Below are 12,785 nucleotides of genomic sequence, written 5' to 3'. Positions count from 1 at the left end.
ACACACACCCACACACACACACACACACACACACACACACACACACACACACACACACACACACGAACACACACACACACACAATGTTTATATACAGTAACAATTGTTGTGCTTGTTCGTCCAGCAGCAGCAACAGCAGCCGGAGCAGGATGTTAGGAGCTGCTGTCTGTCAGAGATCAAACAGACAGAGGAGAAATACACTGAGACCCTGGAGTCAATAGAGAAGGTAAAATACAGTCATATATATTTATTATACACTTGTTTACATCTAGTTCAAGGTACTTCTGATATTTTGAGGAATTTCTGCTATACTTTGCATGCGATTTTAATAGTTGCAAAAGTGTTTGTTTAAAGGGCCAGTGAACACAAAATCATTTTTTGTCTGTTTTTAAACTTGGTGATATGCCTTATATGATCTTCATGTCATCACTGTTACGTCAATGTGCCTTTTTCTGAGGCATTTCGACGTCACGACGAAGGTACTCCGGCACCAAAATTTGTGATTGTGTGGAAAACTGACTGAGCAGTGGTTGATTGTGGTGTCCTTGAACCCTCAACCCCATTTTTTTTAACTCATTGTGGTTGAATTCGAGCTGAAACAGGGGGCTCACTTAGACTATGAGTTGAGTGCAAAAAAGTATTTTCCAAAGCAAACATACATTATTCTTCGCTTTATATTTTACCTACAACAACTATAAAGAAAGAATTAAGTTTTGTTTATGCTAAGATGTTTTGGGGGGAAAAGTGACAGCAACCAAAAACAAAGATGTTTCCGCCACTTCCATGCAGTATTTCCTGAACCCCCTCAAGAAATTCTTCTCAGCGGCAGAAATCGACAAGGTTTTCCTCAACATCCCAGTAGGTGTCCGCTATGGTTTCATTCTTCCTCTCTGAATGTCACGTTAAGAAGCTGCGTTCCTACGGTCACTGATGTGTTGCTTCCTCAAAAGGACCTGGTGAAAGTTCATAAGAGCCTGATGGTGGACGTGCAGGACTCCATTCTGAATAGGAACTCTTTAAACCTCTACCAGATCTTTATCACCTACAAGGAGAGGTAAACACACAGTCCCCCATTCTTCCGTTTTTCGAGAGAAGGGAAGTAAAGTTCCCTTCCTGACCCAGGAACAGGAAGAGAACTCAATGCTATGAATAACGTTTGATTATTAATTTACAACAAAGATGCATCCTTAAAAAGGCAGTGGTTTGAATGAAATGTTCATTATCTATGAAGAAATAGGCAAGGGCCATTTTGTAGGACCTTAGTATGTATTGTGGAGTCATTTGTGGACAGTTTGAATTTCATTCTGTGATTCACTTATAGATGTAGATGGTTCAGAATGAGCACTTTGAGAGGCACCTTGGATAGAATCCTCTCTGTCTATGCTTCCCTGTGGACAGATTACTGATCTATGGCATCTACTGCAGTCGGGTGGAGATAGCCATCGCCGTGCTGGACCTCATCTGCAAGGAGAAAGAGGACGTCCGTCTCAAGCTAGAGGTATATCTGACCGTTGTTTACAACACACTAAAATATTTGTATGTGTATACAACATCATACAACAGCAAATACTCACTTACAACCAAACTGAAAGGAATATTGTAGCTCTCTCTAGTGGTTCCTTTTGTGAACTGCATCCCAGATGGCCTCGGCATAGGACAATGTAATATGTAACTGTAATATATGATTGTTAAAAACAAATACCAAGTCACCTGAATGGCATCTATCTGACTGATATGTAACTGATATGTTACCCCTGCTCTCCAATATTTAACATCATACTGTTCAATTCATGTTGATTAATTAAAAATCGCTGTCATGTTACTTTGCAATTGACTAATTTTGTCTTGTATGTATCTAATAGGAGTGTGCCAAGAGGGCCAACAATGGCAAGTTTACCCTGCGGGATCTGCTGGTCGTCCCCATGCAGAGAGTCCTCAAGTACCATCTACTGCTGCAGGTATAGGCTGAGCTCTCAGGATTCCTTAAAGCTTTGAAAGTATATTGTGTTTCTATTTCGTATCCATAGTGATCAGGGAAAAAGCTAAATAAGCAAAAATCAATATCATTCTAGATTCCCCAGCTGTAGGTGTGGTTTTAGTGCTGGGCATTGTAGCAACAGCCCAACCCAAACAGACCTGCACTTTTTTTTTTTTTTAATTGTCATTTTATCAGCAACCACTTGGGGGCGACCTATTCCACGTTATCTCCCCAAAAGACCTTAAGGAACGTTTAAGAGGTTCTGTTTCACGTTGCTAAAAATACATATTTTTTCTAATAACCTGGGTTAATATAGGCAATTATATCCATCACATCCTCTCTTTCTCTCACAAAGCCCCTCTACTTCCCCCTCGTTTATATCCCTTGATAACATCTTTTTTCAAAAAATTGTTTTGGCTTGAGGGGGGAACAAGTGTGGCACTGGTAGCATATCTCACTGATTTAAGTGAGGAACCAAGACCGGAGCACTCGTGTGGTGTAAATTGAGTTTTATCAGTGCTGCTGAGAGGTGTCTCGTTAAATGCCCACAAAGAAATCAAATAAAAAGCACTACGTCCTCCTAATTCACCTGGATACCATTTTCCCTTTGCTGGCAGCGTGAGAAGTTCACCTCTAGTTAGAGCGAATCAGAGGTGAAGGTGTGGGCTGACAGCACGCTGAGTCCAGCCAATAGCGAGTGGGTTTTAATTAGTTGGAAGAGGTCAGGCCCCTCCCCTGGTGTCAGTGGGCGGTGACCCGGCATGTTTTCCACACTGCGGCCCCCTATTGTACCGGGGTTGTGTTGCCGACGGTGGGCGGCGAGCTTGATGAAGGCTCGGAAAGGTCAGGGTAGGAGGTTCGTATGCATCAAGGAAGGAGCGTGAACTGACTATCACACACACGCACATGTACGGATACACACACGCACATGTATGGATACACAAACGCACATGTATGCACACATGTACATGCACACAAATGCATGGATGCACACAAACACACATGCATGTGTGTGTCCATCTGTACACACACACACACACACACACACACACACACACACACACACACACAACCAATGGAGTTATTGCAACTAATGTACACTTTCACTCGTGTGGTAAAACATAATATAAGATAAGATAAGAGAGATTTTATTGTCCCTAAATAAATTAGTCCTGGAAAGTCCAGTGTCTGCTGCATACAAACATCAAAACATGCATACAGAGAACAACACAAGTCATTCAATGCACTTGAATCACTGCTCCTGTGATGGTCTGGATGGGTTCAGTGCCTTAATGTGTGCAGCAAGATTGTAAAGATTCCATCAAACCACTAGATCTCAATATTTGGAACAAACCCCTATCATAGTATGTACAGTTGATGTCAGTTCATCAGATTAGAGGGGTGAAACTTCACCACCTGGAACAACTGGAAAGCTAGACGCCAACATGTTGCCAACGAATGAATAATAATAATAATGTTGAATAATCAACATATTCATACTTTGCACGTGACGTCACAACCACTGGCTGGTGGGCAAGAACTCCAGCAACGAAACCTAGTAACATAATCAGGACGTCGCCAGTTTTACCACACGAACGGTCCTTAGGTTCCTCTCAGTCCAAATACCGCCATGATGGAAAGATTAGTTCAACGGGAGCATTTGTGCCAGGCATACACATGGCAAACTGACAAATTAGACATTTATTTTTGTACGGAATCTCCCTGCTTCTGAAATGCGTGAACATCTCCGCCCAGCGCTCATTCCACTGTGCAGATTAAATCACGCAGCCTTCTGTAACAGCAACTGTGCGATCATCCCTGCCCTCACACATTGTTGAAATCATATGCTGGATGCTTTAATCTTTCTATGTGTATTTTAGTGAATGATCGGGCTATAATAAGACCACATTGGCTATGTAATCGCGGATAAAAGGGGACATTTCATAGTGGATGGTGGAATAGTAACATTCACCTTTGCTTTGATTATGAAGATATTCCTGTTTTTCACCTCCCATACGACAGCGTTGTTAACCCATCCGCAGGCTTTCAATTGTTGTGCGGTATAAGGTGACGGATTCTCAATGAGATAAATGTAAATATCTCCAAACTCCAAGTCTGGTAGAGACTTGGAGAGTCTTTGCCAGCTTCAAAGCAATGAATAAGTTCAGAGTATGTTTATCTTCTCTTCGTATCTAATTTTAACATTTTGTGACAAATGGTCTAAATAGTTGATTTATTTAAGTATCGGAAATCTGTATCGGCCAACCAGGCTGCAATTCCCCTGGTTGGCCGTTGTTCGTCGCCATTTTGCCAGCGTTTGTTGCCCTCCAGGTATCCAAGGTAGTCACGTGACCGCAAAGTATGAATTCACCAATGTGATGGGTTATCACGGCTGAAGATAGTCAACAGTGGTATTGTTCCTTGGCTGCATGCATTACCTAGGAGCAATTAGGAAGCCTCATTATATGAATATATGTGGTGTTTTTTTAAGAATACAGTAGTTGTTATTCTGATGATATCTGAAACCCTTAGCCAGGTGTTGCTTATGTTACATATTGTAATGTTGTACTTCGCTGAAACAGTTTTCACCAGAAATCTGGATAGTAGTGCTAGTTCAGTGTTTCCCACAGACCAGGTAGCAATGTGTGGCGCCAGTAGCGGTTCTACATTGAATTACGCCCCGGGCGAGACCCCCTCCGTGCGCCGAAAATGAGTTGTTGAGGGGGGGGATGGGGGCGGCGATCACGGGCTGGCAGAGTTGTGGGGGGGGGTGGGGGTGGGGGGGGCACTGTGTGGTGCCCCCCTGCAGGGTTGGCAACTTTTGGTTTTTGGCCGGAGTGAGACTGTAGAATCTTATAATGCTTACATTATAACCGGGGGTGGAATTGTTGACCGGGGGGGGGGGGGGGGGGGAGCGGAATCATTTTGTGGAGCTCGTTGTCGAATCTGTGGCGCTGTGCCACACATTGGTCTATGTATGGGAAACACTGTAATTACCAGGGAGACATACATATAAATACAAATGTCCCACGATCACCTGCACATGCTCGAGTCTAGATCACATGCAGCGTTAACATAACATAAAATTGTGTTACCATTGTTGCATCGATCTGCCTAAAACACCACAAGTCTCATAAATAATATGCAAAAAGGGAAATGCAAGTTATAACATATTCATGGCACTTAAGGGGGGCCCTACAGATTGATGCGTGTATATTCGTGCATGTAAGAGCATTGGCCCAACGTATCTGCTGGTGCGGGCAGATGAGATGAGAGGCTGGGCAACACATCGCTGAAGGCACTGGGTCTAAGTGAAGGGACTGAACCCCATCATTGCTCACTTGGGCAATGATGGGGAGATCAGATGTTAATCTCGTGACTGTAGTCCATTTTAGTCCATTAACCATGAGGTGGCTTATACAATGGAAAGGGCGCGGTGATTGACTCGAATCGCATGCTCTGTTTTAGCCCTGTACTGCACTTTGTGATTGCTGGCATGAAAGCTCTTCATACATGCAATTAGTTATTATTATTATTTAAGAATTATTCTCCCAGGCATGTTCATCTGAGTCAAGAAAGTTTGGGGTGTGCTTAGATGGTTGGGGGAGATTCTCATCGTTTGTATTATCATGGGTTTTGTTCATGCTGGAGAGAGGTCTGTCTGTCTGTCTGTGCGGCGGTCCATCCTCCCCCTGGAAAAAAACCCATTGGTTTTTTGTCAAGATCTCTCATTCATCCAAGCTCTACATACGCACTGATTAAATTTTAGATTAGACAATAGGCTGTCTTTTCATCGTTGTGGTCTGAAGAAAAGCCTCCCGTCTATCACTGACGCTCAAATGACCTCCGCCATATAATTGAAGTGTGTGTGTGACGCACACACACTTCAATACATACACACACACTGTGTGTGTATGTATTCCTGTGTGTGTGTGTGTGTGTGTGTGTGTGTGTGTGTACGTGTGTGTGTGTGTCTATGTCATTGTTCATCTTTTCTTTTGTCTATCCCCCAGGAGCTGGTGAAACACACCCACGACACGGCAGACAAGAGCAACTTGAGGATGGCCCTCGATGCCATGAAAGTAAGCGTGGCGCTGGTGGTAATCATTGTGATTTTAAAGTTGGCCGCAAACCCCACAAAACCCGAGGAGCCATATTTAGGCATGAAAAAAATACTCCTGAAACCACCGCCGACGCGTTTTGAGATGTTAAAAATAATAAATCATTCATGTTTGGCAGCCGGAATTAAGTGTGAAGTGATTAAATGAAAGCATTTACACTACAGTGTTCTGTGAAGAGCACCCGTTCACACGGCAAACACTTCAGCGCGTCTGCCTCTGATAAGAAGATGACACCGTTTGGGGTGTCGTTGAAAATGCAAGCAATGACTCAAAGGATTTTGTTTTCTCCTTTGAGGAATGTGAAGTTGTGGGATCTGTGTGTGTGTGTGTGTGTGTGTGTGCTTGTGCGTGCGGGCCTGTGCGTGTGTGTGACAGAGTTGATTACTTCTCTTACAATTCCTTTGTTGTTTTGTGTGTGTGTGTGTGTGTGTGTGTGTGTGTGTGTGTGTGTGTGTGTGTGTGTGTGTGTGTGTGTGTGTGTGTCCCAGGACCTGGCCCAGTATGTCAACGAGGTTAAGAGGGACAATGAGACACTGAGAGAGATCGACCAATACCAGAGGTCTATCGAAAACTTGGTAATCATGTATACCTCTACAACTGTGCTCTGTGATGACTATATACTGGGAGGTACCAAGCATGGATCCAAAACAATGATTTTTACTTCTCAAACATTAGGTATATAACATGCATGGCCATCTTGTTCAGGATCAAAATGTCACTTCTGTCGACCCTGTCCACATGTACACAAATATTTTGTGAATGTCCTATGGGGGCGTACACAAAAACATTCCTGTTCACACCAACAGTTTTACATCTAACATCTATGTCAACACGAAGACACGAAGACAACAATGTGTTAATGTATCTTATAAATAAATCCCAAAAATAACAGAAATAACACCAAAGGAAGATTAATTCACAAACATAATACAACAACTGCCAATGCGCAAATTGAGGTCCCGTTGTCAATGCTTAACACACCTCAGACAGTGTTTTTCAGTTTTCAGTGACCCGAAAAAACACAGTTTTTTTAGCGTAGGCCAACACCGAATGAAAAACACTACATTTTCCAAAGATATTCATGTGTAAGTGGGGGGCATGGATGGAGATAACCAGCCCGGGCAGCTGGCCCAGGCTGCTGACGGGGCTGATGAGTCCCAGGTGAGTGGTTCTCCCCAGGGGGCGGGGCTACACAGGGAGCTGATCTGTGCCCTGCTGTCCACCAGCATAGTGGGGCTGAATGTCTGGGGCCGCCATATGCCAGTCCATGGCCATGTGATGGCCTGGTGCCGCCCGGAGCCCGCTCACAATACACAGATAGATATGTCCATACACAGATATGTTGACAATTGGATGGATTTGTTACCTCGAGTTGCAATGTGCAATGTCTTACGAGCAAAAAAAGATGTGTGCCTTTTTTCTAAGCTATGGGTGGTAAATGTTTGATATGGTGACAAAATAAATTAAGAAATCAAATGACACATTTTCAAATTTCAAACAAATAAATTTCTGACGGTCGTATCATTTTTACACTAGTGGAGTAGGTAACCTGGTAACCCGGTAAACCATGCTCCGCAAGACGTGTTTTTAATAACTCCCTTCCTCTCCTCTGGGTCTCCAGAACCAGCCTCTCATCAACTACGGCAGACCCAAGGGCGACGGAGAAGTACGCATCGTCTCAAACTTTGACAAGAGGAAACAAGACAGGTAGGTCCATGCACTCAATGTGGATCCGTATCGAAAAACAAAACCCGTACACGAGATAAAGACACGTGGTAAAGAAATACAACTGTCACAAAAGTACGTAGACAGAGCTAAACGTAGGAGGATGCAGACAGTTGTCAAAGGGAGACCGGGAAGGGGAAGGGGGCGACAAGTAGTAAATATTCATCTTCATGTGAACAACTCGGTATCCAACAGAGCAGCTCACCATTGACGGGAACACTGAGAAAGTGAGGTCAACTGATAGGGTAGTCGATAAGATTTAATCCTCCGCAGCGTATTTCACCTTGATGGAGCGCTCTTTACCTCGGTGCTGATAGAAGGGCCTAACGCAAAGCTGTGGACCTTGTCATTTCTATCGCTTACACCTTCAGCCCTACGAGAGCTTGTGTCTTCACTCTCTCTCTCTCTGTCTCTCTCTCCCTCCCAGGCACATCTTTCTCTTCGACCTGGCCGTCATTCTGTGTAAGCGGCGGGGAGACAACTACGAGCTGAAGGACGTGCTGTACCTCAACTTCTACAAGATCACCAACAACCCCACCTCAGACAGAGAAGGTAAAAAGGTCAGTGGGCAACAGCAAATGCAAACCAATCCATTAGTAACTACCCTCGTGTACCCGTGCCTCGACGCAGCGCTGTCCTGTATCGTTTCTTTTCTATTCTGTCTTCATGCTGATACCGTGCCTCCATCACATGCTGTCAAACAACTCCACTGACAACTCTGATGTTGTCATAAAAAAGAATATCTGCTCTATGCAGGCAAGAGGTTGGTGCTGGGTAAAAACACAACATATCTGTCTTATCTTGGCTTTTTTTTCTTATTGCGGAAAACTCGATGAACTACCGAAAGCGGGAAAAAGTTTTTTCTTGTCGATTCAGTTTGTTTGACGTAGCCTACAAGAAGAGCAATACAACAGCATTGAGTAGCCAAGCGTCAAGTGAGGAGATTCCCTGATAGATTTATAAATAGTATTTTGTTTTTTAGTAGGTGAAACTATAGTTCATAGCTTACAAAATAGCGATTATGATTACTAATTGTTAACTACTAACAATTGCTAACAATTCCTAGTATTGTGGTAGCATCTATAAACACATGTCCTCTCTATAGTCTATGGCTCTGTGGTACAGCAGGCTCCCTATGTAGATATAAAGGTCTCGTTCTAGGAAACAAGAACACAACGATTCACATTTTCCTGAGATTATACACAAATTCAAACATACTTCTGAATATTATATGACACATCTGCCAACTCCGTTCCACTAGATGCCACTTAAATCTTTAAAAGATTCATTATTGTGCAGAAAAAGTTTATTCAAGGCATAGAGACAAGACACTCTATAAATAATGAAGTATTAGTTTCATTTTTTGATTGATCACATTTAGCTGAGTTGATCATTTAAATACAGTTTCTACTCAAAGTTTGTGTTATATAACATTCTTGATTTGTTTTCTTATTCACGTGACAAACGACCAGTTGAAGTGATACTAACTAATTGAAGGAGAGCTTGCGCTAAACAACTGGGAGCCTTCTGCCCTTCAACAGCCACCGTTGAACGGCAAATGGGAAATTAAAGGGGCCCCTATTATACCACCAGGTGTGAGTGTGATTATCCATTAGAAGCCATTTGAAAAGCTGCCTTTTCCTGTTCCTTAGTGAGATCACAAGTTGGTATTTTCACATGTATGATGGATAGATAAGATTGATGCAGTCCATTTGGTAGACTGATCTATCCACCATGAATCTAGGTGGACACTCCCGCTCCACCGACAGTACCAGCTCAACTCGCCACGACTTGGTTTGGTTCCAGACACGTTGCGTTTCCATCTAAAAAAGTACCTCTTCAACGTGGGCGGGTCGTAGAAAAGAACATCTTCAACATGGGTGGGTTGTCATTAGGTTTTAATCCCGGGAGACGGGATTCCGATAAAAAAGAAATCTGATCAAGACTATTTCCTGATTCCCGGGAAAGGTTATGACGGGAAATGGGAAACAAAATAAAATAAAAGTCATTTTAATCAGTTGCCAGCAGCCTGTTTACGTCATACAAAAGTACCAGCTCAGCTCGCTTGGAACCTTGACGGAGGTGCTACCAAAAAAAGTACCCGGTACCAGGTACCGGGTACTTTTTTTGCCAATGGAAACGCAAAAAAAAGGTGGGCCAAGTCGAGGTGAGTTGAGGCGAGTCGAGCTGGTACTGTTGATGGAAAAGGGGCGAAGGGGCACAGTAAAAGGCAGATTTTCAAATGACTTGTAATGGCTATTCAAAGTCACACCTGGTGGTATAAGATGGGCCCTTTAAGAATTGTAGAGGTACTGGGTGAAGGAGAGGATTGTCATGACGGTGAGAGGAAAGGCATTTCTAGTGCCAAATTATTCTTGTTTTGTAGATTTACATACCTCTCAAAGACAACAACAAAAAGGCTCATTGACTCATCTTTCAAACTCAATGCTATAAAAGATTAAAGAAACATGAGAGAAATCCCTAGATGAACAGGAAAGCCTCCATGACAGGAGCTGCCAAAATGACCCAATCACAGCACACAAAACACAATGATTAATCAGTGAAATTAACATTTTTAATGAATTTGAAACAGTAGATCCAAAACTGAGAAAAAGGATGCGGTAAATTTAATTGATGACCTCACCTTTTGATCAATAATGACATTTTGGATCAAGTGATGTGTCAAAAGATGTTTTGGGGCTGTCCCTACTATGGGCTTAACTATAGGTGTGGCAGCATATCTGCTGGAGTGCAGCAGAGATGGTTGAGTGGAGAGCGTTTATATTGATGAAAGCAAATTAGCTGTGGCTAATATGAGCAATCTAGGACAATTAGAGCTTACTTCACTCTGGGCTTCAGGGGTCAACCGTGTATCACACACACACACACACACACACACACACACACACACACACACACACACACACACACACACACACACACACACACACACACACGTACAGACACACACACACACACACACACACACACACACACACACACACACACACACACATTAAGATATATGACAAGAGCAATACATCGGAAACAAAATGGATATATATTGCCGGTGGACTCGGCTATTCTCTGGTCATTGATGGCTTCTTGTCCACAAGTGTCCCCTGTTTCTTTGTGTTGTATTTTGTGGAGGGGATTATGGAGGAGTAGGGGGCTTGGTGCATGATGTACGCCCCCAGATGGTCTCTTTTCTTTCCGTCGCCAAATGCAGATAAATGGTGAGAGTGACAGCTTGTCAGGGCGGGGCGTCTCCCTGGGTTTCCATCAAAGGGACTCTGTGATCAATGTCGTTTAATCTGCTGTGCTATCATTATGCAAATGCAGCTCTATGTGTGTGCGTGTGTACGGGTGTGCGTGTGTGTGTAATTATCCGTATGATCCCGACGTTTGTATGATACTGATTTATGTGTGTGTGTGTGTGTGTGTGTGTGCACACACGCGTTGTATTGTCACGTAAAACAACATGAATGGATCGTGGTGCAATGTAATTGCGACAGAGCTAACAGAGTAAATCTGTAGATTCTGTGTTTCGACCCAATGCATCTGTCATGTGTATCTTCTCTCCTCTCCACTTACTGGAGATCATCATTTTTTACCACACACACACAAATAGACACAGACAGGCAGATGCACAAGCGCATGCACACACACACACACACACACACACACACACACACACACCCACGATCACCGTGATAGGTGCAAACATAATAACAAATCAATAAAACAACAGATACTTACATGCATGTTCATAGAACCCATTGAACCCCTACACAAACACACAGACACAAACACACACACACACACACACACACACAGACACACTCACACACACAGACACACACACACACTCACCAGAGGACAGAGATGGTAGAGGACAGAGACGCTAAGGGGGATGCTAATGTCAGGTGATGAATGTGTGCGGCCCTCCAAGGCTGCTTACGGCCATATATCATTCGGTGCTAAATGAAGCTTCAGTGTGTGTACGGCGGTGGCTGGCGAGCGCATCAATGATTTAACACTGCGCTCGCAAAGCGCTCAGCACCGCGCAGACCCGACCAGCCGCCCCCATGAGAGCCCATCTCACTCACCTGATATTAGATGTAAGCCATTAGGTTTGATTGTTTATTTTTGCGGTGGGATGTAGTACGCCACAGGGGTGAAGTGCCCGCGGGGTGGAAATGTAGAACAGGACAGCGCGGTGTCAGGCTCAGGCTGCTTCTGATTGGTTTATGCGTCGCCAAGTGATTAGTGCAAAGGTGATGTCGCTTTTCATAGTTTGTTCGGCACCAATTTGAGCCAATGCAAAAACGGCTGGTGTAATAACCCGTGTTTCACCAGAGATGGTGCTGTCTGGGAGGTTTAATTTGATCTGGTTAGCCTGTAAAGTAGCTGAACATTGGCTTGTGGATAATGGGATCAGAGTCACGCTGTTTTGCTACATGGTGGCATGGCTCGACGGCAACCTTATTAAGCGCTGTAGGACGGCTTATAGCACGCTTTTGACACGCTTAGTGTTTGCAAAGCCAGCTGAGTGAGGCAATGGTGGGTCAGATAAAGACATGGTTAAATGCACATAAAATGTTTCTATTGAATAATGTGAGTGGGGAGGAGGTGAGCACTGGAACAAAACATAATTTCTTCTTCACCCAACTTCCTCCTTATGTTGGTCTCCTCCAGGCGCTTTTTGTGATGATCTTAAATGAGAACCAAACTCCCTGACAACCCGGCAGCCGGGCTGCCGGCTCCCCTGTTAACGTCTCTTCAGTTCACGCTCAACAAGCGGAGCACAGGTGCGGCGCATCAGAAAGTATTGGCAGGACGACCGAGCCAATCAGTGGTGACGCACGTGTTCAACCTACAGAGGGAGGCATCTAATGCATAACCATCTGCACGTAGCCGTTTTGGTTTAGGTTTGGTCTTCCTCGAATTCCCTCAGCTTC

General features: G+C 43.9%; 1 protein-coding gene across 1 annotated transcript in view; it reads left to right on the top strand.

Annotated features, from left to right (window-relative positions):
• LOC311361416 (guanine nucleotide exchange factor VAV3-like) overlaps positions 1–12,785 on the top strand; it is a 50,862-nt gene that overhangs the window by 8,588 nt on the left and 29,489 nt on the right. The window contains exons 6-14 of the mRNA XM_084481583.1: positions 125–226; positions 790–858; positions 951–1,054; positions 1,399–1,498; positions 1,863–1,958; positions 5,992–6,060; positions 6,588–6,674; positions 7,721–7,806; positions 8,252–8,384. Of these exons, the coding sequence (XP_084337709.1) occupies positions 125–226; positions 790–858; positions 951–1,054; positions 1,399–1,498; positions 1,863–1,958; positions 5,992–6,060; positions 6,588–6,674; positions 7,721–7,806; positions 8,252–8,384 (846 nt within the window). The remainder of the gene's footprint in view (positions 1–124; positions 227–789; positions 859–950; positions 1,055–1,398; positions 1,499–1,862; positions 1,959–5,991; positions 6,061–6,587; positions 6,675–7,720; positions 7,807–8,251; positions 8,385–12,785) is intronic.

This window comes from Micromesistius poutassou (genome assembly GCF_964030765.1).
Source record: "Micromesistius poutassou genome assembly, chromosome: 16".
Taxonomy (NCBI): Eukaryota; Metazoa; Chordata; class Actinopteri; order Gadiformes; family Gadidae; genus Micromesistius; species Micromesistius poutassou.
This window is presented reverse-complemented; position numbering and strand designations above follow the sequence as displayed.